The following is a 26,217-nucleotide window of genomic DNA, read 5'->3' as shown; positions in this document are numbered from 1 at the left end:
AATGCCACAGATCCTGCGCCTCCCTGGACAGGGCTGGGGACCTGGTTCCACCCTGTTTCCTGATGTAGAACAAGGTGGTGGTGTTGTCGGTAAAGATCCTCACCACCTTGCCCTTGAGGGACGGAAGGAAGGACCTGAGGGCCCAAAACATTGCACGGAGCTCCAGGACGTTGATATGGAGGGACTTCTCCGTCGGGAGCCAAAGGCATCTCCCGTGCAGATTTTCGGTGTGCGCTCCCGACCCTTCCAGGGAGGCATCCGTGGTCACTGTCTCCTGGTGGCCGGGGGTATGGAAGTCCATGCCCGCCGTCAGATGTGCCCCACCACCGGATCGCTCGTCGGAAACTCTTGTCGAGTGTGATCCTCTCCTCGAAGCTGCTCGTCGTCTGGATCCAGCGCGCGTCCAGGAACTCCTGCAACGGGCGCATCCGGAGCCTGCACAGGGGGATGAGGTAAATGCAAGAAGACATCATTCCGAGGAGGGACTTGATGGACCTCACTCTGGCCGCGTCCGCAACCAGCATCTGCTGCACCTTGCCCAGAATGGCCCTCGTCCTTTCCTCCGACGGAGAGGCCAGAAGCGACACCGTGTCGAGCTTCGCTCCCAGAAACAGTGCTTCTTGCGCGGGCACCAGGTGGGACTTGGCATAGTTTATGGAGAATCCTAGGTCCGTGAGAAGTTGGACGGTCCTTGCCGTGTGCTCCACGGCGAGCTCCCTCGTCTTGGCTTGGATGAGCCAGTCGTCCAGGTAGGGGTAGACGTCGATCCCCTCTTGGCGCAGCTGCGCCGCCACCGGTGCGAGGCACTTGGTGAACACCCTGGGTGCCGACCTTAGTCCGAAGGGAAGGGCTCTGAACTGATAGTGACGCCCTTGGACCACGAACCTGAGAAACCTTCGGTGTCCCTTTAGGATGGGAATATGGAAGTTGGCATCCTCCAAATCCAACGACGACAGGAAATCGCCCTCCTCCAGCTGACCCAGGACGTGTTGGAGGGTGACCATCCAGAACTTCTGTGCCTTGATGAATTTGTTCAGTCGTCGTAGGTCCAGGATGGGACGCCATCCTCCCGTCTTCTTCTTCACGAGGAAGTATCTTGAGTAAACTCCGGAGCCCCGAAGCCTCTTTGGGACAAGCTCGATGGCGCCCTTCCTGAGCATCGCCTTTACCTCCAAGAGAAGTTGAGGGACGTGATGTTCTTTCCTGGCCACAGGGGGGACGCGCGGGCACCTTTTTTGAAACTCGAGCGCGTGACCCTGGGCTAGGGCGTCCAGCACCCAACGGTTGGTGGAGATGGACTCCCATGCGCTGACGAAGCTCACCAGCCGGCCTCCCACCGGGGTACTTCGGTGGGGGCCCGACCCCATGGCCGGTTCAGTCCTGCTTCGACGAGGCTTTGCCGCCTTGACCTCCTTGGCGACAACAGCGGGGTCCGCCTGACTTGCCTCGTCCCCTGTAAGCTTCCTGCGACGACAAACGGGCCGCTTGACGGTAGGTGGAAAATCCGCCGCCGGAACCTTTGGAGGCACCCTGTTTTCCTCCGCCGCTCCAAAAGGGCGGCCCCCGTAGCTGGAGAACCCCAAGAGCCCGGGCCATCTCCGTGTCTGCTTTGATGGCTTGAAGGGAATCGTCCACTGTTTTCCCAAATAGGTTGTTTCCATCGAACGGCATGTCCAAGACTCTGGTCTGCACGTCTTGACGGAAGTCAGTAGCCTTGAGCCATCCACGCCGCCTAAGGCACACGCCGTTGCCCAACTGGCGAAATCCAGTGTCAGCGATGTCCGTCGCAATCGTAATGGCGTGGTCCGACGCCACCTCTCCTTCCTGCAAGATCTCTAGGGCATCCGCCCTCTTGTCGTCCGGTAGGAAGTCCAGCAGGGGGGCCAGTTTGTACCACAGCTCCCTGTCGTAGCGGGCTACGATAACAAAGGCGTTGGCCGTCTTAATCGTCGTCGCTGCAGACGAGATGACCCTGCGTCCCATCGTATCCAATTTCTTTCCCTCGCCGTCTGGCGGGGAAGTCGACGTCGAGGCCGAGGCCACACCCCCCCCCGCTTTCTTCCTGGCCGCCGCGGAGACGACGGAGTCCGGGGTCGGCTGTGCCCGGAGGCACGAGGGGGCCGCGTCTGGGACCCGGTACTTCTTCTCGTACCGATCCCTTCTAGCCGGCGTCGTGGATGGGTTCTTGAGGAGGGCGAGGCCCTCATCCCAAATATCGTCCAGTAGAGGCACGGAGAGGACCGTCTTCCTCTTGGCCTCGCGCCGTTGATAAAGGAAACCTTCCTTCTTCTTCTCTTCCGGGCAGAGCTGGAAGAGCTCGGATGCCCTGGCGATCATGGAGTGAAACGATCCAATCTCGTCGGGCGGGGAAGCCCGGGTGGGAGGTGACGACGGCAGATCCTCGTCGTAAACCTCGTCGTCCGTACCCGTCGCGGCCGTGTCAGTCCCCGTATCATCCCCACGAGTCGTGGACGGGGAGGAGGGTTGAACAGGGCGCGATGGCTGAAAAGGAGGTGGAGGATGAATCCTTCTTCTCTTAGGGGGAGGGCTCCCAGAAGGGCCTGGCTCCGGGTCCCCCGTCGGGAGCGGTTCCTCCGCTGGTGGTAATGGCAGTCTCGTCCTTATGTCCGAGCATAAGGACTGTATAGCCAACAAAATGGCCGCCGAGTTGTCTTGCGGCGCTGGTTGAGGGGAGTCCGATGGGCAGTCAGGGGCCCCGTCGGCACCCTCGACGTTATCGTCGTCTCCTACGTCGGGATCCCTCCCGACGTGCTGGTCTTCTTCCATGCCAACGCCGTGGCTTAAGACCTCGATCAGCTCTTCCTCAGAGGTTGAGGCCGAATCCACGACGACCTCCTGCCCCCCCTTTTTCTTCTCCGTCGGAAGTTTCACGGGGGTCCTGTCGATGGGCATAAAAGAGGACTCCCTCTGCGGTGGCAGGGAGACTCTGAGCCCCGAGGTCGCCACCACTGGTGTAGCCTCCACAGGCTGAGCCAGGGCCGCCGCGACTGTCTTGATAGAGGCCTTGGCCGGATGGATTAAGGCTTTCACCACCTTAGGTGCGCTCACCGCCTTCTCCTTGGGGGGAGGGACACTGCCTCGCTCTCCCTCCGATGGGACCTTCGAGCTCGACCGGGGCCTCTCTAGGAGCTTCGCCGGGTGCTCGGCCTTCCTCTTACCCGAACCAGAGCGTTGGCTCGTGGTAGATGGTGCCGGGGAGGATGCGCCCTGCCTGGCGCCCGTAGAGCCCGACCGTTCGGCGCTCCCGGTGCCAGCGGACTTGCGGTGCTTGGCCTTGTGTTGGACCCCCGTCGCCGGGCGTCCTCAAAGGTCTTAGAAGACCGCTCGGATTTCTTCTTCTTCTTCTCGCCTGACGGGCTCTTCCCTTCCAGCCAGTTGGCGAGACGTTGATGGCGGTCCTTCATGGTCCACTCCGACATATTGCCGCAAAACGCACAGTCCTTCTCCACGTGCGTCTTGTCCTCATTTAGGCAGTAAAGACAAAAGGAGTGTTCGTCCTCCTTAAAGACATTCTGAAGCTGGCATCCAGGGCAGACCCTGAACAGCTTTCTGGGCGTCGAGCTTCCCTTCTCCTGGGCCATGTCCGAGATGGGCCTGAGAAACTTCTGGAGTCCTCCAAAAGCGTGGCTCGACGAAATCTTCACCCTTGAGGGGCGTAGACGAATCCGACACGGGTCCCTGTTGATCGGATGAAGAAACGGTGGAGCTTGAGGCTCTTTTTGACCGAAAAATCGAAGTTTTTGAGAAAAAACGTGAAAAAATAGCACTAACGCTCGAGAGCAATAGCACGAGGATCCCAACACTTGAACGTGCGGTAAAAATCTGAAGATGGCTGCCAGAGGCGGGGCTTAGGTAGAGGGCAGTCATTGGCTGTGGTCAGTATGACGCAGAGATCAGTGATTGGTTACTACTACGAAAGACAGATCAGAAACGAAACTGATACTGGTTTTTTCTTTACCGAGGATTCCCAGCCTGACGACGGGGAATATTCATGAGCATGTGAATCCATGCCAGACCCCGTGCTGGAGAAATGTAGTTATGGGTATATACTGTCCCTTGAATCTGTGTTCCACTATTCAGAATAGACAGGGCTGGTTGATTATATGATTTCTTTGCTGAGTGTCACTGCATAACGGACAGGGTCTACTACCCTTGCCTTACTGTAAACGTAACCTGTGGTTTTACTCCCCATGAATAGGTGTGGCCTGTACTAAAAGTGTATGATAAGGTCTAAATTCCCTAGAATTACGGTTAGATATTCTGAAGAAGGTTTATGCTTTGGTCTGTGTACCTTCAAGCATTGTGTTGTGCTTTTATAATATGTTTATGACTCTAGGACCAGTACTTACCCCAAGACTTCACTTGGCCTATTTGTATCCATAATAAACCTTTGTTTTGTATTCTTTTGGCTCTAAGTGTTTCTATTGAATTCTTGGTTCAGTGTACTTTCCTACAGCCCTATCTCCTTCCTAAGATAAGCCTGGCAGCTCTGTCTACCATATGCTCAGGTGGTACAGCCTTATACTAAGAGTGGAGTCTTGTACTTTCTCAGTTGAATGGACTTCAGGAGAATTGTCCTAAAACAATACAAGCGTAAGAAAGACAGAGGGAAATTCAATCATTTGTTGAATGCAGGGGAGAGTAGTGCAATCCCCACCCCAAGCCTATCAGTCAGAGAGAATAGGAATCATTGGTTGCATGAAGACTCCAATGTCCAAGCCCCAGCAGGAACTCTAGAAAAACTGAAAAAGCGAGGAGGAAATCTCGGGTTATCCCATGTCACATACAGTTGAAAGCCCAGTGATGTTAGGGGAAGACCAACTGAGTTGAAAGTGAGCTTCTGGATCCTGAATGTCAAGTTGAATGTCAGAACTTCATCATGCTATGTAATGCAATCGTTTACTGCTCAATGCAAATATTACACTCGCCACTAGTCATTGACTAGTAAGAAACTGTGTGCTGTAAGCATGTATAGAATGGAGGCGGTGAGTGACTTATGGTCGGCTAGTAGCTTGTAACTTGAAGCTTTGCCACTTGGTTTACTGCATTGCCTTACCACACACGTGGCACTATAAATATGGGACCTATATTAAACACAAACATGCACAATCATGAATGAAGTGGTTTTACAATGCAGGACTTAACAGACCACCTTGAGAGTTTGAGACACATGCGGCTAAATCCGTGGGAAAGGATTACAATAAATGAACATTGGGATCAGCTATTTCTGCGAGAAAGAAGGGGGCATAGGTTGAATTGCAATTGGCAAATAGAAGAATGTCAACCAGCATAGCTCAGGAGAAACAGAGGACAACATTAAAAGACTCTAAACTGTGGACATACTGTGCATTGAAAAGAGAAGAACACCACACTGTTAAGATGAGCTGCTTGAATTACCCAGGATATCATTGTTAAAGTCAGGTTCAGAACCTAACCTCATCGTGGCATCCTGCACCTTCCCCTACCCACCTAGGTGGCTAAAACCGTCACAAACTTGTAGATACCTTTTAAATAGAAAACGCTGATGAAAATCTGACAGTAAATATTTTTCACATTTCCAGGCAACACAGAAACTGTGTGCAATGGCACTCTCTATGGCTGGTGCAATCACCAGTGTGTGGTAAGGCAATGCAGTAAACCAAGTGGCAAAGCTTCAAGTTGCAAGCTACTAGCCGACCATAGGTCACTCGCCGCCTCCATTCCATACATGCTTACAGCACACAGTTTCTTACTAGTCAATGACTAGTGGCGAGTGTAATATTTGCATTGTGCAGTAAACGATTGCATTACATAGCATGATGAAGTTCTGACATTCAACTTGACATTCAGGATCCAGAAGCTCACTTTCAACTCAGTTGGTCTTCCCCTAACATCACTGGGCTTTCAACTGTATGTGACATGGGATAACCCGAGATTTCCTCCTCGCCTTTTCAGTTTTTCTAGAGTTCCTGCTGGGGCTTGGACATTGGAGTCTTCATGCAACCAATGATTCCTATTCTCTCTGACTGATAGGCTTGGGGTGGGGATTGCACTACTCTCCCCTGCATTCAACAAATGATTGAATTTCCCTCTGTCTTTCTTACGCTTGTATTGTTTTAGGACAATTCTCCTGAAGTCCATTCAACTGAGACAGTACAAGACTCCACTCTTAGTATAAGGCTGTTGCATTGTCAAAAAGGTGTATAAAACCTTATACTCCAATGAGTATAAGGTTTTATACACCTTTTTGACAATGCAACAGTTTGTGTATTCACCTCAAGGGACCGAAACCAAGCAATTTTCAGGCAGTACTCAGTGAGATGGAAACTCACAAAGCAACTAAATAAGATCACAGCCTCTGCCTAAGCAACTGCTTCTTGAAGTCAGGAAAGATGTAATCAGAGAAAAATACCAAAACATTACAAGGCAACATATCAAGCACCAAAAGGCATTTTCTATCATCAGGCGGCAGAGTTGAAATGGCGTGCTTCAGAGTCGAGTCATTTCTGGTTAGCAGACGTATCCAATGGTGAGCCGAGGCATGCATGTACCGGAAGTGGGGGCATAGGCTGTGTCCGCTCATCTAAGATCTTTCACTCCATTCTTGTTATGCAGTTAGATTATCAAATTGTGATTTAGTTGTGACCACTTATTTTTATCACATTTATGTATTTCGAGGTGATCCTTATTGTGAATGTTTATCATTTTGAATGTTTTAGGTTGATGTCATGCACAAGGTTTTGATTTGTTATACACAATTTCTTGAGGGAATTGTTTAAGCAATAAGCCCCGAGCAGGGGGCTGGGGGCATTACCACTTCAGGTAATGCCCCAAGTTACAGGCCCGAGCGAAGCCTGTCTCTGGTGACTGGTATGGGCTGTGCTCCCATCATCACCCCCTGCACACCACACACACAGACAGACAGACACACCGCCTCAACCCCTGCCACCACCCAGTAAACGTTTATAAACGACCCTGACATATAGATGCACTGGAACCAGTAGCAGGGTAAAGATTAAGAGACTTACAACATTACACACACACACACACACGAAGCGCATTGTCCTCTACGACTTCACTGAATTATTAAATATGTACAAATGGCAGTTGGGATTTATCATTCATTCATTACGTTGCTTCAAAACGGATTGCTTGGTTTTGGAGAAGTCTGCTCTTTAGGCAACAAACGTATCCCTGAACACAAAAGACCCCCACTGACTGTGAGGAAATAAATAGGATTATGATATACATGCGCAAACTCTCAGAAATGTATAAATATGTGCCTATAGAGTACACCCTCCGCCTGCCAACGCGTCTATTCACTTTCGAAAATGTTTTACAGATCCTCTATTACCGGATGGATGTGTTAGCTATTCTATGAACCTGATGGGCTTCAACCCTGTCAGCAGCAAATCAGAGGCAGATGTCTGCAGACGGTGCATTAATCTGCTGCGCAGAACTGTCTGGAGAATTCGACAAACGTTATATTTTTCTCACAGCTTTACACGTTACGAATTTCCTTTTGACACCTTTCACTGGACGATTTATGTAGGCAAACTCCCCCTATCCGCCTTGTACTGGATTCAGCTGTCCGAAATGCTGGGTCTTTGGCCCCAAAACCTTAATTTTGTCACCTTTCTTTAAATAGGTTAATGCAGTTTATTCAAGGTGCCCAGGATCCCTGCACGATGTCGGCTCTGTCAGGGCAGTGTTTTGTCATGTGTGTTATCGTTCTAGCGCAGGGTGGTTTACCAAGATGACGCCAATGAATACGAAAAGAGCTTTGTTGATACAGGTATCTGTAGCATTAGTTTTGGCACTGCCTGGTCGTAATGTTTACAATTTGTTCTGTGATCATGACGAATTGGACGTCATCCTTGTGACGACACACCTACTACATGATTGGTCACGTATGACGTCACGCACGTTATGCGTGTGATGTCGGCCGCTCATCATTGATGCTTACAAGAGCATCAAGATGGTGGGCGTTTGCCACACACAAGCAGATCCTGTTTGAGGGTTCCCATAACTGGGAACCCCAACCTATTAAGGTATGGAACACCCCATGTTTAATATTCCGATTTAAATGCCAATTCTTTGCACAGCCTTTACATAACGACGCGTTCTCTGAACCTGCGTTTCCCAACTGCTAAATCTATGCTCTAACTGTTTAGAGCAACCGCATACCAGAAGCCCAAATAGAGATGCTAGCTTATCATATATCGTGTCTTGTCGTTTTAAGGACCATAGATTTTCACATGCCTTCTATTAAGCGTATTACCTGGATGCCAACATTTGGAGTCGGTATTCGTTGCAGGACTATGTATGTTTTTGATTCATGATCCTACCAGTTTTGCATATTGAAATAACAGCACACAAGGGGGGTGGATAGCTCCTTGTGGGTCTATACCCACATCTGTATAGATGGTCGATGTTTTTAACTACCAGCAATGGGCTTGTGTTTATACACAATATAACTTAAAAACAATATTTCTTTTTTGGCAGAACGATCACTTGTTAAAACATTCAAATTAGATTGCCATCATAGTCGGAAGAAATCGCCAAGGTATAAGGGTAGGTGCCCTTTACATAATAACCATTGCATAATAATGCAATGCCCAATAACCATGCTCCTCACCGACTGGAAGTAATTAGGAGCATACCCTCTGTTCTATCCCATTGGGACATCCACTTAGTGACCAATGGTGAGTGGCAACTCTATGCCCTACGATATACGCACAGTATCCAATATTGGTTTACCAAATTGGACACACCTGCATGCTATGATAAATCACTGGCGTGCTCACTTATATGCAACCATATTCATTCTCTTTGACAGACTCACTGTTCACAGGAACAGCAGCTATATTAGCGTACTCGATGAGAGTATTTTGGGGGGTGCCTTATTTTGCTGACATATTAACGAAAAAGGCTAATTGTTTATATAACCAATTATTTGCTTCTAGTTTGCATCTAATAGTACTATTGTTATGCTTCTAATTTGAGATACAACTTTGATTTAGTTGTCAAATAATGGTCAATTTTGTGACTTTTTGTTGTCAACCACTGATTATCTGGATTACCTCTTCTCTTTCCTTCAGTTAATATGCCATACCCACTTATTTTGGTATGTATATCTATGAGGATTTTTGCATACCTAGCTGTTTTTACCAATGACTTGTTATGCAATGTGTTGTAAATGTTACTATTCACAAAAATGTTAATACTGCATCATCGAACCGCCTTGAAAAAGACAAAGTCGAAACACGTGCTGGCTGTATTATGTATATATCAGTGTGCTTATTAAAGCATCAATTTGAAAAAAGATTACTGGATAACTCTACTTACTATAACTTGTTAGGGCGAGCGCGATTAACTAGCACTTGCGCATTATAGTCTGTATATTTTGTGAGGCTAAGAGCCTCATTGTACTAGCTGCACAGCATGCCCATCCTTCTACTTTTAGGACTAGAGCGCACAGACAATCGGTCTTACTCAACTTTTCATTATCTATAAAATAAAGTGCATGGCCAAATGGCTGCTAATGGCTCAAACAGGCTGCATGTAAAATGCAGCATGCCGCGTTGCCAGAAAAAGCAGCATTGTTATAGCCTACCCTGAACCAAATACTAGCCCCAGCATTATTATTACATCACCACATCTGCTTCAAAGTTGACTTCAAAACATATTTACCTGCATAAAAGACTCTGAAACTTTGCAGCATTGCAGTGTGATTTTACACTGGTATTTGTATCAGGTTAAAAAGGCCCTTGAAATACAAAGAAATTGCTCTAAAACCTATTTTCATTGGAGCAGCATTTGAGTGAAATACTTTGTGGCTTACTGTGTTTTCTTTTTTAATGTAGGGTTTCCCCCATATCTCCATACCCACTTTCAAGCCACCCCCCTACCCTTCTCACCCCTATTTTTCTTCTCTTAACTCCAAACAAACAGATTTAAATTAATTCAGGAAAACAAGAAAGTCCATCAAAATAGATTACCACGAATAGCAAAGTATACGCTAAATTGCTCTACACCGGTGCAAAGTTTTTGTAATACGGGTTATTGAAAAGGTACTGCATATATGAAAAAAAACGATGAAAGGAAAATGTTGCAATGTTGAGGGGTTACAATGTTCCACAGAAGATGCTTGCAAAAGGGCACTGGTAACACCTCAACATTTTCTAAAATCCTTTCAGAACAGTCCGCTATTAGTAAACCAATGAGTAAGCAATTCGGTCAGCTAAGTGAAATGAGGTTAATTAGACGTTTTATCAGTCCTTTAAGTGGGGTAAGAAATTGAGGGGGAGGGGCTCGTTTGGGGGCGTGGCATGCCTGATGGCATTGTCTAAGACTTGATGGGCATGGCCTAATGGAGAACATCTAAAAATGCACAGGGGTGGTCTGGCCTTCATAAATACGTGCCATCGCAACACTGTCTGCCTGGTACAACTAGTGTGTGATCCTGGGCAAATCATTTAATTGCGCCGTCTTATCTGCAGCTCTGTAAGTGATTCTGATTCACTTCCTAGTTTATGTTAATATATCATGTAAAATTCCAGTCCGAAGAAATAGCAACATCCTTCTGTAATGCCTTAGAACGCAGTGTTTTTGTTTCCTCCATCATCCTTTCATCGCAAGCAACGTTACTTTAAAAACAAGTGTAAATGACACCAAAATGGTCTCACATCGTCACAATATGTAATGTTGTGACCGAGTTCGGCACCCAATGTTGCCCTCATCCGTTTTCATCCACTTTCTTCTCCAACTCCCACCTTTGCTCTCAGCCATTACGTTTTCTCTCATCCTTCCTCTCACACTCCCTTTTTCTTACTCTCCCACCCTTTCTCGCCCATATTTCCTATTGCTCATCATCAGCACCCTCTATCAATGGCTTCCTCCCTTGCTCTATTCCCCTTCTCATTCTGCATCCCTTATGGCACCCTCCTTTAAAATGTTGCACTCTCCTACTTGCACCCTGGTGCCTATACATGCAAACAACAGGAAAGGCCAACACTATTGCCAATGCTTTGGTTTATTTCCTCTGGTGTCAACGAGTTATGGGGATTGACAACCTTTTTTCATTGTGTGGAGCTACGCATGGCAGGCGCTGCAAACACCATTAGTGTTTGGTTTACCATCTATCAGCTGCCACAAAACTAGGATGTCGCACAGTTTCAACTTTTATGCAGCCACTATATGCTCTCGACATCCCACAGTAGCGTGGGTTTCTTCTTTACTCCCGCACAGGCTGCATGGGACATTCCGTTTTTTGGAGACCGCCTTCTGTTTGGAGGACATTGAGATGCCGTTTTACAGGCATTAAAGAAAGGAGCATCTTAAAAAAGGGTCATCAGTCTTGGCCCATATTTCAATGGATACACATGAAACCCTTGGCCTTCTCATTAAACAAATAAGCAGCAAAAAGGGTTGCGTCGGCCCTGTCGGGGATTCAAACGTATGAAGTTCAGGTTGGTTTTCTCTAAGTGGAGACCGTTTACCCGTGACCTTTCAGCATTGGGGTCAAACATGAGCAACAAAATTTAAATCCCACCTTGACTATGAAAACACAACTGGGAAAGGATGACAACTCTGCTTACAAATTGATTACAGCAGGCAGAGAAGGCAGCTGTGGTGCCCATCACCAAAAGGACCAATCCTATCTCTCCGGTATTGCAAAACTTCCAATTAGTCTACCACATGTTTGCGACCATGTGTTTGCTACAAAGAACTATTCAGAGTAAAAGTCTGAGTATTTTTGTGTGGAATGTTTATTTTACATATGCTTCCAACAGCTGCAGCATTCTCAGAATGAACACCATCTTGAATCCTACACGTTTTTCCAGCAAAAGAAGTGGCTTATTTCTCACTCATCTACTCAGTCAGTTACAGTACATAGGCCCTCATTACGAGTTAGGCGGTCATTCGCCGATAAATCCGCCGAAAACTAATTACCGTTACCGCAACTTGGTCAGGCGCAATTTCCACCTGATTACAAGTGGTCGTAGCTGTGTAATTCCCCATTTATTTTGGGTCTATTAGACCAAATGGGGCTTTTTTTGCAGAATGATTGCGGCAGAATTACCACCGCGGTAATTCTGCAAATTTTTCAGCGTTGAGTGGGAAGATTTATCTCCAGGGTTTTGCTGGTGGTAAATCCTCCACTCAAAACGCAACCTCATAATTTAGCGGAGTGGTAAAATTGGCGGTAACTCAGTTACTGCGAATTTTACAACTTACTGCCCAACTAGTAATGAGGCCTACAGTGCTTTGGACAGAACTAGGCACAAGGTTGGCACTGGGAAAAACCACCAGTACCATTTGAGGTTTACAGCCTTTCAATAAATACCCACAGCGGGAGTAGAGAGCGAGAATCTTCAGAGGCCTGCAACTGACCTTGTTAAAGAAGTTGCACTCACAACTTCTGTCCTGAATTAAACTGGGGAGCAGTGGCAAAGGGGGGCTGCCATGCACATTAGTGGGTTGCTATTTAGAATAGGTGTACATAGACTACAGCAAATTGTGCTTTTCAGCATTACTCAAAGCCAAATGCTGCAATGCAAAGGGTGCTTAAAGCAAGAAGGTTGTGCCTGTAAGCCAGGCCACTTCACTCCATTATCTTAAAGAAAGAAACAAACGTGGGGTGCCCCACATTCACTAATGATGTGAAATGTAAGCCAATGACACATTATGAAAGCTCATCAGAATTACAACCGTGATCTTTGTAAAGACTTCAGAAGTCAAGCAGAGGCTAAAGGGCACACTGTACTAGAAGCCGGAGTCGCTGGTTTTAGACGACATAGTCGCACCTTTATGTGGTTATTTGCATCCGTGAGGTCCATCACTGGCAACCAGTCAAAGGGTGGTCACGATTTTGGCAACCGATATCACTTTTAAACTGTCTCGCAAGTTCACCTTTAAATCAACAAAGTTTCAAAATCCATTTAAAATGACCACGTCAGGTCATGGCCATATGGTTGTGGAATACATATGCTCTGGACCGTTCCAATTTGACCAAGATCTCAATCTGGGAAAGATTATGCACATGAATAATTTGGGGGATTCTTCACCCACCAAAGAGGAAGGTGTAGTGGGGGATGGAGTTTGTGTGGCAGGCATGTGGTGGGATGATGTCAATCTGCGATGGCATCAGGGTGGGTGTTATTCGCAGGGCATAATGCCTGGTCTAGTTAACGAGGACTAAGGAGAGGGGTGTCAGGAAATAGGATCTTGTTGCTGCTTTCCCACCGTAGACCTCAATGAGCCACCCTTTCTTTTTTGCTTTGAATCCTGACCTGACTTTTTGGAAGTAAAGACTCATGCTTTACTTCTCATGTCTTTTTGCTCATTGAAATGGGGAAACTCAACAGTCCATAAGACTATCAGTACTGATAGACTGTATCTCTTTGGGAATTTGTCACAATTGCACCCTAAAGTGACGTGCAGTTATGATCATTTGGATCCTTATAACGTTTTCTGTAATGGCTTTTTTGTTACTTTTACAATGTACCTAGGATGAGCTGGTGCCGGGGATGTTTTTCTACTGTGTTTTATACTTTTGACTTTGCATTTTTGCATTTAATACAAAAGGCTAACAACTATGGCTACCACCATAAGATGGCCGTGTCACAAGATTTTGGCATGTCGTTGGCCCATATTGTTCTTTGTCCTTCTTCCTGCCTTCTCAGATCAAGACATGCCCTTTCTGGAGGCAGTTTGTGTGTGAGCCTGGATGTGGGCGATGGGTGTTAGGGAGATGTATCATTTTGTTGCTTCATCCCCTCTCCTAGTGAGATGCTCAGCACTTTTTGCTGGATTTCTGGACCTTTTTCTTTCAACCCTGAAGGAGTGGAGCCTTTTTCCACTCATTCATTCTTGTGGGCTCTGTCTTTTGGAACTCTATTCTTTGTATTCACCTGTACTATGGAGTCCGTCTGCTCCATAGTTATTAAAGGCATCTGTGTTTTACTTCTGCAGCACACAGCTCCTTATCGGCAGTGTTGCTGAGGACATCTAGGGTCCTCCTTTTAAGATTCTTTTTCTATATCCTCAAGAAACTACAGTTCTTAAAGATAGAGAGATACTTAGTATCTTTCCCAAAATTCTATAGTATGAGAGATTGGCAAACACCATCTTCAGTGGAATTCCAAAGGGATACCTAGTATCCCCTTTCTCTCTGCTCCTGTGACTTTTTAGCCACGTAGACAATCACCTAGTTATGGCTGATGGCCGTGTTCTGCCAACTATTGTGCATTTGTTGTACCGCAGGCTATGTCCATACCCCCGGTAGTGCACAATAGGGGCACTTAAGTACCAACTTGGGGCCTTGTTTATTATTCCGCCATTACTAGCATGCTTGTTCTTTGTTAGCTCTTCTTCAACCATTCTGGCAGGGGGAGGTGTGTGTGTGTGTGTGTTTTGCCTTTGGCGGGAACCAGTAGGTATCCCTGCATAGGCTCCAGTGTGTCTGGGCAGGCAGGAAGTAGGGACAGTCTTTCACCCCCCCTGTCCTTCGTCTGCCAGAGGGCCTGAATAGGTCCAGCCCACACAGGGGGTCTGGCTGTCCTGACTGGACAGCCAAACACCCATTTCTTTAAAATTCTGAGAGAGATTACAGAGGAGTGTGTGCTGGAACTGTATAAAAGGTGAGGTCTCTGGAGTGTAAAGCAAGTCGACCACAGGAAACGGAAGTAACCAAAGAAGAAGACTAACAGATCCGCCTGCAGACCCTTTGCAACACTGAAGCGACCACTGCTGTCCTGACCCCGTTTTCTATGCTACAGAGGAGCTCCGATAAGGACGACTTCTTCCCTTTGGCTGGTGGGGACAACCATTCCCAAGACAAACTTTGAATTGAGCCATCTTCCGATGTCCTAGGTGCTTCCAGAGCTGCGGAACCCCAATACCAGGAGAACTGCTACCCATTTCAAATGCATCATCGTGGAAAGGCCGAATCCGTCCAAATCTTTGCTGAACCAGTAAGGACACTCCAAAGATCATATCCAACTCACCCAGACCCCCTCACCAGAGTGTGGGACTGCAGGAAGTGAAGAAGACTGACCAGGCGATCTGTGTCCTTTGTTGGTGCTGAAGAAAAAGCGCCAAAATAGCAGAGTGAACCAAGAAGTTGCTGAAAGTCATGCTACAGGTCCTTCCGCGAGACTGCTGCTGAGAGACAACGTCCATTGTCCTGCCTTTCATCACCAGACCAAGGAATCCAGAAGTTGGGTCCCGAGCTGCCACATTGCGGAGAAGCCAACATGAACAATTCTTCAAACCAAAGGTACTGTGGGGAAAAAGGTATTGCTTACCTATTTCCAAGAAGTTGCCCCAGAGCATTGGAGTGCACGTAGAGGTGTCCAGGGCAACCGCCTCTTACCTCTGACCCAAGCCGCTGATTGTGTCCCCTTCTCCAGTGCATTTTAGGTCTCCTTTGTTAGTTGCTATCTTGCGGTTTCAGTAACTTTATGCACAAAGAAATCTTCAGGAACTCTTCACAATTCGCTGTTTGTCAAGACTTCAAGCCCTCTACGAACTGCCTCTAGCTAGGGTTTGCGTTTTTGGATTTAAAAGAATTGCTAGGCGAAGAAGCCATCTCTAGAAACCTTAACTAAGCTCATGTTGCACTAACCACTTATTTTCCTCCCTTTAAGTGACTTTTATATATATGTTTGCAGGGTAAATGCATTACCGTATGACCTGTTAAAAACCGCATGAGTGCAATAACCGATAATGATAACATTGTCTTTTCCCTTTCTAACTTTGCTACAAATGTAACAACAAAGACAAAAGTGAAAGTGCCCTTTGAAGTGGATTATCTAGTATTCCTAAGTGTACTATCGTAAATGTGTGAAGTAGTTAAAGTGATTCTGGTGTAAATATAATAAATATTTGCTTGTATATAAATATATGTTCAAGTGCTTCTTTGTGGTCCCTGTCTAGCTAAGATTCAGTGTACTTACCTACAGCTCACATCTTCCTCTCGAGATAAGCCGGACTGCTCTGCCACATTACCAAGGTCCTGAGCTAGTACAGACTGATACTAAGAGTTGGGTATCTACAAACCACTGGGATAGCTTACTAGAGTCTTACTGCCAGGAGGACATTAGGAAAACTCCCCTAACACTGGGACAGTGTGGCCCTAGTGTCTGTTGCTGGGCAGATAATGTGGCAAGTGGCTGTAAGTTTGAATGGTGCAGATCCTTACCATTGCTGGGCTTGGGCTCCTAGCCTAAATCTTGGATAAAAGGAGGGCACATGCATCCATTCGACAGATCACTGTTGGAGCCAAATCCTATATGAAGAAGAGCAGTAAGTTGATGACTCGAGGACAATCCCCTTCCGGTGAACAGCGCCAACTCCAGTGAAATCGCAGTGAAGCCCTGCTCAAGAAGACCCTTGTCGCTGCTTCAAACCCTGAACTGGTGGGAACAACTAGTCTTGACCACTACTGGAGGATCTGTGCCTTCTGAGCCTTTGGAAGTGTTCCTGGACCAATGTGTGGACTCGACAGATCTCTCCTGGGCTACCTCACTGCAGCCATTGCTGCTCCGAGTGCATCCTTGGAGCTTGGACGATCTTCAACTTGTAAAAAAAGATGCCAGCTCCTGCATGTTCAGCCTTCTTGCATCAACGGAAACCATGCAGGACCTTCTCCTTTGTTCATCCCTGGAAGATCGTCTGTCGCCACCTGATGGTGGTGACTGCCGTTGCAATTAGTCTTCTTCGCATCCTAGAGGTTTCCAGAGGTCACTTGCATCTCTGAAATTTTCATCTTTTCTCTGTTTGGGTGTTCAGCTGGAAGGTATTCTGATGAATCCAGGGAGTTGGCATCTCTCCCCAAGGGGGAGCCACCCCCTGTGGGACTAGGGAGGTGAGCCTGCTACGCCTAACACCCCCAAGGAACATGGTGTTATTAGGGTATTTATTGAGCACAGGCCTAGCTTCGGGAAGCAACAGAGCATTTTACAATCATTGGGGAAGAAAACAGGGAGCTAAGCAGAGAAGAAGGGAGTGGGGAGCAAACAGGGTAGGGTAAGCAGGATCCCTCTGCAGGTGCGACCCCAGCCCTTAGGGGACAGGGAAACCCCAGACAGACTTAAATTATCATTCCTCACCCCAGACACTAATATCTTTATTGGGTATGCAGGACTAAGTTGTACGAGAACCCTTTAACAATAGCTGGCTCGCTTCTGACTAACTTCATTTCATCCTCTTTAGGGAAGACAGTAGAAGGTCGGAATACCAGCCTCCTGGAGTCATGTCAGGTGAGGAACCAATCAGGAAACAGAAAGAAGCTGCAGCATGGTGAAGAAACACCAAAGCCCCAGAGTTGGGAGCGAAACCAAAGGAAACCCCATTTGTGGAAAAGAAGCAGAGAAGCCACAGAGTGGGGAGGGAAACAGAGAAACCCCCAAAGTAAGGAAAGAACAGAGAAGGTGCAGAGTGGAGAGAGAAAAAAAAGAGAGAATGCCCGGGGTGGGGGAAGAGCCAAAAAGCCCCAGAGTGGAGAAAGAACAGAGGAGCCCAGAGTGGGCAATTAGCAAGAGCGAAGCACAGAGTGGGGAAGGAAGAGGCTAAAAGAAGTTATTGAAGTATACGTTTTCTTTCTTCTCCTAAGGGTGAATGTATATATCCGTTTTATAGCACGTGTGTGACAATATTTGACTAGAGGTTTTACTTGATTGGTGTATATTTTAAAGACCTAATAAATAACTGTATATTTTTGTGCTTACTTGTCTAACTTGAATTATTGGTGTTCTTTGTGGACTCCTTATAGCCCCAGACCACTAACAGCCCCCCTGAAACTATGCCTTGCCACCCCTGCAACCACGTGGCTAGTCCTCCGTGCCTCCCTGTTCACCATAATATGGTGGCCTCCCAAAATTCACCCACAGGTTTGATTTTGGGAATCCATCTTAACAAGAGGCTTTTTTCATTTTCACAATGTGCATAAATAAGCCATTGATTAAGTCCTTGCCAGATATCACTAAAGTTTGAGCTTGATGGACAAAAAGCGGTATTCAATGTGTTATAATCTGATACATGTGTTTTGCATCAGGGCTACCACATGGGTACAATTTTCGATTTCATAGAAAGGCAAGATGTCAGAGTTGGTCTCCTTGGAAGAACCTACTGAATCTTGTGCCCTCTTGGCAGACAAAGCAGTTCAGCAGTTGACATTGCAAATGGTCCTAGAAAAGGGAGGACATAGAAGGAAGTGAAGTTAGCCAATCTGGTGCCCCGGTACCAAACTCAACATTATCAGTACTACAGTGTCTCACATTGCTCATAGAGCTATAGACTCTGGAGCTCCACAATCTCCCAAATCTCTGTGTATGCCTTTGGATCCCCCCCACAAAAGTGTCTCGGCTGTACTAGGCTTAGGCTTCTTCAAAGAAAACTCTGTACAGGTCTCAGCACAAGCCCCAGAGAGGTTCTTGACATGGAAGACTTATGTTCCACTTGCAACATACCTTTGCACACAAGCAAAACTTAGGTTGCAACAGCAAGTTGGTAGGGGTAACAAATTCAGGTTGTTGTGACACCTCGGGCCAGCAGATAGTCAATTTTTAAAAGGCTGTCCAACAAGATCACAACCAAGCCTGAACTCTAGCGTGGTAATCCACATGAAAACACCAAAAAAGGGCTACTGACGTTCCCTCTCATGCCATAGAAAAACAAGGAGGGGGCAAAAGAGCACTGGAAGGAGGGGTCTTGTTATCGGTGGAGCTTCTATTGTGTGGCAGTCGTGGGTTACACAAAAACACCCCAAAACACTAACAGCACAATCTTCAAATCAATAATAGAGGCCTACAAGGTTTTCTGCTGCACCAAACCCCATGTTCCAGCAGAGGAATGCCAACATTGAGTTTCTGATTCTGAAACATGTAAGGGATGAGGAAAGGTGGAAAGGTGGAAAAAGCCCAAGAAGTGCAAGGACTATCTGGTATGGATGCTGGGAACTTGCATCAAAAGTACAGTGGGTGTGACAGAAGTGCTTTTCAATCAGTCTATTTTTTAACAGAACTGTTTAGACACCTCGTTCTTAAAATAAATTGGAAAAGCATTTCAGATGGGAACATGATCAAACAGTTTAAGGTGGCAATGTCCGGTACATTCATCAAAGTAATGCTCACAAAGGTGTACATTGTCTTGGTAAACAATCTTTTGACATGTGAGGAAAATGAAAGAGGTAGTCTCTCCTAGGAATCAATAAGACCATGCGGTCCATCAATACAAACCTCCGGCCATTAAGGCTGAGCTGCTCCCAGTAGAACAACTGTATAAAGAAGGACCTGCACGTACTGATTTACTGAAATACACAGATCTAATCAATTATGTCATAGCAGACTTACATTTGGACGGTTTCCGAAGGCAGCATAAAAAGGTTGATTGGATGGCAAAAATAAATTCTTTATATCATTTAAGCACTCAATCTTAAACTTCTCTGGTTTCTTCTCGATCACTTCCCTGAAACAGATGAGGAAAGAAATACAGATAATCGATGAGGTATTGTAAAGCAAGGTAACAGCAAATGAACAGCCATTACACACTACCACAATTTGCAAATTAATTTAGACTCTGACGATACCCAAAGAAGGTGATATCAATGGCTATTGCTTTCACCTACCATCAATTAATGTGATTTTGTGAATGTGATTCTGTGACTATTGCTGACAATTATTGGGGTTGTTTCGACATACTGATTCAAGCAAAGCATGTCATACAAGGGCGGCACAACAGTCAAGCTTTAACTATCCACAAATTAGACATATATGTCGAGATACAAAACCAAAACACATTTAAATGTTGTTTGCTTTAAGCGAGACGATACATTAACTGAGCTGTAATCTCAGCAGCAGAATATTACAGAAACCTTCTAAATCTATCACTAGCAACAGGAACTGTACCGAGGACCTTCAAATCAGCATATATTAAACCAATTCTAAAAAACACAAGTGGCGACGTGGAAGACCTCTCCAACTACAGACCGATCTCAAACATCCCCTACCCGGCAAAACTACTGGAATCCTACTTATACAAACGAACCCAAGAACACGTAGAAAAACAACACCTGCTAGACCAAGCTCAAGTCGGTTTCAGACCCGCAAGAGGAACGGAAACAGCACTACTATCCATCTGGGACGACCTAAACACTAATGCAGACTCAAACACAACCTCAGCCCTTATTCTGCTCGACCTCTCCGCAGCCTTTGCCACAGTTAGCCATGACACCCTAACCAAAAGACTAGAAGACATAGGCATAACAGACACAGTACTACGCTGGACTAAATCATTCCTAGCAGACAGAACAGAAACAGTATGGATTAAACCCTTCAAATCCATCCCACGAGTTAACGACTGTGGGGTGCCACAAGGATCCTCACTAGCACCACTCTACTTCAACATCTACCAGACACCAGTTATCAGAATTTTCAAAAAATACAACATTACATGCTACAATTACGCAGATGATACTCAAATCATCTACAAAATCAAAGCCACCCAACCCGATCATTCAACCCTAATCGACTGCCTAAAAGAAGTCTTCAACTGGATGAATGTTAACAACCTAAAAATCAACCCAGGAAAAACAGAAATCGTGATCATATCCAATGGCCAAGAGAACCAAATCGCCATCCTGTGGCCAACGGAAGTGGGAACCGCACCATCACCATCTAAGGTAGTAAAAAATCTGGGAATCCTGATGGACAACACCCTAACCTTAGAACCACAAATAAATGCAACGGGGGGCGTGGCTGCAGAGCCATGTAGAGAGACGTGTTCCCAGAGGAGCTCCGGATGATCCTGCATTAATCCGTCACGAAGGTGCACATGCAGATGCCTGCTGTGGAAGAAAACACATGTGCATGCACATGAACGTATGGGGCCTCTTTGAAGACCGTCAGGAAACCACGGGAAGTGCTGGTGCTATAGTCCTGGGCATAATTAGGATGGCGGGGAAGTGCGATGTCCGGATCTAAAATGGCAGACGAGTGAAGAGAACAAAGGAGCCCTACGAGAGGACGCATCTGTAGGTCCGCGGTGAGGAGAAACAAAGCTGCGCGACGTACAGTTAACAGAAAACACAGCCGCGGTCCCAACATGCAGTGTCAGCTCGTTGCCGAATAATCATACTCTGGGAAGTGACGCTCGGCACGAGGCAGAGTGGAGGAAGAAGGTTGATGTGGTTTATTGCCCAACTGACTCCCTGAACCAAAAACTGATATTAACTGAAGAGAGCAACAACAGGCAGTACCGCGCATACGTAGAATATCGCTGTGCTACCGGATCGCATAGGCGGCAGTCAAAGCCTGCATTCTGTGGTTGCTGGAGAGGATGCATTGTGGCAACGAACATTCAGATACGAGCGCTGGGCTCGGAGGGTGCGGCGGGCAGTAATCACAAACCGGAAGGGTTGCTGGAACAGTGTGCGACACTGTAGCAACGGCGCCAGAGACATTGAGTAGTGCCGAACAGTGCATGCTGCTTTCCATCCATAACGATGGTTGCTTCATAAATAACAAAGCGAAATGGATAATATGTGAAAGGCGGCAACACATACGGCGGATGCTGCTTTTTATAACGTTGGTTGCTGTACAAGTAACAAAGCGGTATGGATAATGTGTGAACGGTGACAAGGCGAAATGGGGCTGCACCCAAGCTGGGGCACTGAGGCATTAAGCGGGCCAATCTGAGCACAGGAATACGCCGTGGAGGGCGAATAGGGGCTGGGCCCGATGGGACCTCACTGCGAGCCGCTGGAGTCAGACAGTGAAGGCGGATGACCTCGGGGCATTTGCTGGCCCACAGCCAGCATCGGGTGGCCTCATTGACCAAGGGGCGTGAGGAAAACACCTGAGGCAAGACCCCAGGCCAGACAACCTTGGGGCTCACGGAGCACTGGAGGGAGATTGAAAGAACCATAGTGGAGGCCGGGGGAGCAACACAGCGGGGGCGCAGGTACGTGGGAGGACCCAACCCATTCCAGGTGTGGAATGAATGATAAGGACACATCTGAACACAGTCAACACGGCCCCGGATACGCCTAGAGTGACCTGGCGCCGCACAGACCTTTGCGCGAGGGGGGGGGCGCTGCCGGCCCACACCTAAATAGCATTGCATGAGGTCTAGCAAAACTGTCAGACCCAAAAGCAAACAGCCCACGCTTGAGGCCTATGTCAAGACGCCTACAGGTGCAGAGGGCGGTAAAAGCAATGACACCACCGCTGCAGGGGCGGAGACACCGGGCACGATCCAGGAAGTGCTAGCAGCGATTGCAGACTTGAAAATTGCCTGGGAGATCAAATTGGGACTGGCAATGAAGGATTTGAAAGTGGGTCTGGATCTCAAGATCAGAGCGGTCCAAGAGGAAGTCAATCTGTTGAGACAGGATGTGCGGACACTCGCCGAGCGCACTGAAAACCTGGAAAAGGAGGTGGCCCTGAACACAGCGGCATGCGCCGCCCACGGATCGGAGCTCCATGCCCTCGTGCAGCGTGTGGGCAACCTGGAGAACAGGGCGGAGGAGTCAGAAGGGCGTGCCAGACGCAATAACATTCGTATTGTTGGCCTGCCGAAAGGAATGGAGGGGCCTAACCCAACAGAATATGTAGAATCCATGCTTCTGCAGGAAATAACTGGCAGTGCACTGACCCAGGGGTTTGCAGTTGAGAGGGCGCACAGAGCCTTGACAAGGAGACAGCCACCAGGAGCCCCCCCCCCCCTGCGGCCGATGATAGCAAAGATCTTGAACTATCGGGATCGGGAGAAGATACTTGAATACTTCCGGAAGGGAGGAACGATAGAAAGGGGGCCGGCAAAAACCACAGCGTACCCGGACTACACTCTGCACATACAGCGAAGCAGGATGAGCTTTGGGGCGGTGAAAAGGAGGTTGAGAGATGCCGGCCATCGATACATGTTGCTCTACCCGGCCAAACTGAAAGTGTTCTACAAGAACAAAACTCTGTTCTTCGAGACGCCGGAGGATGCCATGGACTTGCTGGACATGCAGGGTCACCCTCAGGAACTGGATATCCAGATGGGTGCCGTAGAAGATAAGTAGCACGCAGCTGGGCCATCCCCGGTGACATAGTATAAGACATTGGTACTAGAATTTAGCATCGCATAAAGCTGGTGGGGAATGGGTTGCAGCAAATACAGGCTGGCAAGATCCTTTAGATGCTACGATGATACTTAGATGAAGACATTGGGACTTGAATATAGTGTTAAATAAAGCTTGTGGGGAATGCGTTGCAGCATATATGTGCTAGTAGGATCCGTTGGATGTAACCTTTCCAATCAGATGAGTGGGAGCTCCGGGGAGACTATCCCTGGACCCCTTAGTAGTACATTTAGTTAGGTCACTGTTAGATCGGTGACGCCCCGTAGGGTCCTAGTCCTCGGTTACGAGACAGGACCAGACGCGGGTGGGCCTGAGATCCAGGGATCGAGCTGGGCATTTGTTGGGGCAAGGTAGGGTGGGGGGAGGGGAAGGGTTGTGTGCAGTGGGGTAGAGTTGGGGAGAGGGTAGGGGGCAGTTGTTGGGAGGGATAAGAGCCGGACTACGGGCCATCAGGGAAGACATCGGAGGTGAGAGTGGATGGGGAGTACATTGAGTAGATGGCATCGGGTAATCTTAGAGTGGCGACCTGGAATGTGCGGGGCCTCAATAGTTATCGAAAACGCAACAAAGTGATGATGTACCTAAAGAGAATGCGTATTGACATAGCCTTGCTCCAGGAGACCCACCTCACCAGGGAAAAGTTGGAGGTGGTCAGAAGAAAATGGAAAGGTATTGTCATAGGTGCCACATACTCGGCATATGCAAGAGGGGTAATCACATGGGGGCACCGCACGTGCCGTTTCAGTTGCTCAACTCGACTATATACTCAGAGGGCAGAATAGTGGTGGTGGCGAGACTCCTGGAGAACAGGGAGGTGAATATCATAAATTTGTATGCCCCTAACCACAATACAGCGGCATATTTCAGATCCCTATATAGTAAAATTAGCCCCCTGGTAAGTGGCGCGATGGTGTGGGGAGGGGATTTCAATTGCACCCTGAACCCCAGGATAGATAGGTCAGATGACAAATCAGGGAAGCCAGCGCCAGCAGCTAAAGCATTGCCGACACTGTTGATAGATCTAGGTCTTGAGGACGTATGGAGAAAGCTGCACCCAATGGATAGGCAATATTCGCACTATGCAGCGCCACATGACCTGCATTCGAGGCTGGATTATGTGTTTGCTGATGCTGAGATAGTGGGAGAAATGGTGGGGGCGGAATACAAGGCCCGAGTATTATCCGACCATTTGCCTTTGGTCATAGATTGGCTACATCAACCCCCTCGAGCACGTATCCCGACATGGAGGCTCAGAACTGAGGCTCTACGGGATGCAGGATTTCGAGAGGTTCTGAGGGAGGCCATTGAGGAATACTTTGAGATCAACACAGGCAGTGTGCGCTCTATGGGAACAGTATGGGAGGCATTTAATGTGGTGGTGCGTGGGGTAACTATATCAAAATCCAAAGGGCTCCAAGGGGGTATTGAACGGGAACTGCAGGAAACAGAAAGAGAGCTGGAGGGCCTTATACAGAGCGCGGGGCCCACCCGAGAGAACAGCGTCAAGATAAGGGACTTACAGTTAGCTTGTAGCGAACTCTGAGATAGATTATGCAAATTAAATGATAAGAAATATACGGAGAGGCTACATGCAGGGGGGGATAAGCCGGGTAGATTATTGGATTGGTTATACAAAAATGAAACCCCCCGCTCGGTGATTAGAGAGGTCAGGAATGAGGAAGGTCAAATCTGTAATACCCAGGAAGGGGTAAATGAAGAGTTCCTCAAGTATTACAGACGATTATATGAGGACACAGGAGAGGATGTGAGTCAAGAAATACTGTAAATAATTGAGGACATAGGGCTGCCTATAGGGGTGTCGCGGTATGGCTTTTGTGACGGTATGATGACCTTTTTGCCAATTGACGGTATACTGTGGTTATCGCGTATTACACATGTATTCAACTGCACTTAGGAATATTATCTTTGTAAAAAAGGTTACTTATCTGAAAAACTCCCAACAATAACAATACAGCACCGTCAAGTTATATTTTTTTAATCAATGTCATCTAATTTAACTTTGCTAAGCCAAATTTGGACGGAATCTGGTTAGTCCCTTTTGACATTCTCATACAAAATACAAAGTTTGTCCTAACAGTAACGAAAAGTTATACAATGGCAGGAAAGTTGAAGTCCGACTTCAGTTAGCCACTGTAATGGTGGATTTGGTAATAAAGCATGTGTTTTATTTGTCGTACCAAGTACCCTGTGCTCAAGCTGCACCAGCACACAAGGCATTTCAAAACACTTTAAACTGAAAAACTGTCACACGTGCATGGGGCCCGTTGGTTGTACAAAAACATGTTCCTGTCTTGATAATCTGCGAGCTACAGATTGAAGGAGTTTGATGGTGAATCAATATGCACATACTCTACCCTTTGGTGTGGGGGCGACAGTGAACAACACACAGAGATTAGTGGCATTCATACACAATTTGGCACACATTAAGCACATATAATGCTCAACCAGGGAAATATCCCATTACTGTATGCGTTAGGAAACATGTTCCGTTATCTACAAACTATACAGAAGATTTCCCTAACGGAAGGCTTTTCCTATGTTGCACTGAATTCATTGTCTTATTCCTTATAATGGATTGCGTGATCACGTGTGTGGTTCGGAGAACAGGGACACAAAACTACCTTAACTGAAACAACTTGTACCACATAAAATACTATTTTTCCACTGGTCTTTAGCATTTGAAAACCTTAAAAATACACCACCACATCAATGCATTTTCGCTGTTCGCATATGCTTATGGAGTAAGGTTTTCCAGCTGTAAGCAAGGGGACTTTTTACAATGGACCCGCACAAATATAAGAAACCTGCAAAACTGATCTTTGCAGGTTAACACTGCCTTATCTCGAGTTGAAGAGGGGCTAATGAGTGTGAACTGGAGCAGCGTTTTGTGCATGTTGCTCAGTCACAATAATTTTCATCCTGGGCTGCCTGGTTTTGAAATAGATGGGGTCTTGGGACCCATGAACAGAAGCTGCTTGCCCTACAACCCCCACTTGTAAGATTCAGAAAGGCTTTTGTTTTAGTATTGCTGCCTCTCGTCACATTTATGCCACTGACAGCGTGTC

At 47.1% G+C, this 26,217-nt stretch overlaps 1 protein-coding gene across 4 annotated transcripts in view; it reads right to left on the bottom strand.

The window, feature by feature from the left end:
* LPIN2 (lipin 2) overlaps nt 1–26,217 on the bottom strand; it is an 819,298-nt gene that overhangs the window by 124,573 nt on the left and 668,508 nt on the right. For all 4 annotated transcript variants that reach the window (XM_069620856.1, XM_069620855.1, XM_069620857.1 and 1 more), the window contains one exon: nt 19,359–19,473. In XM_069620856.1, coding sequence (XP_069476957.1) covers nt 19,359–19,473 — 115 coding nt within the window. The remainder of the gene's footprint in view (nt 1–19,358; nt 19,474–26,217) is intronic.

This window comes from Ambystoma mexicanum, chromosome 5q, assembly GCF_040938575.1.
Source record: "Ambystoma mexicanum isolate Mex_15411 chromosome 5q, UKY_AmexF1_1, whole genome shotgun sequence".
Taxonomy (NCBI): domain Eukaryota; kingdom Metazoa; phylum Chordata; class Amphibia; order Caudata; family Ambystomatidae; genus Ambystoma; species Ambystoma mexicanum.
The sequence above is the reverse complement of the archived record's forward strand: the minus strand, read 5'-3'. Positions and strand labels throughout refer to the sequence as shown.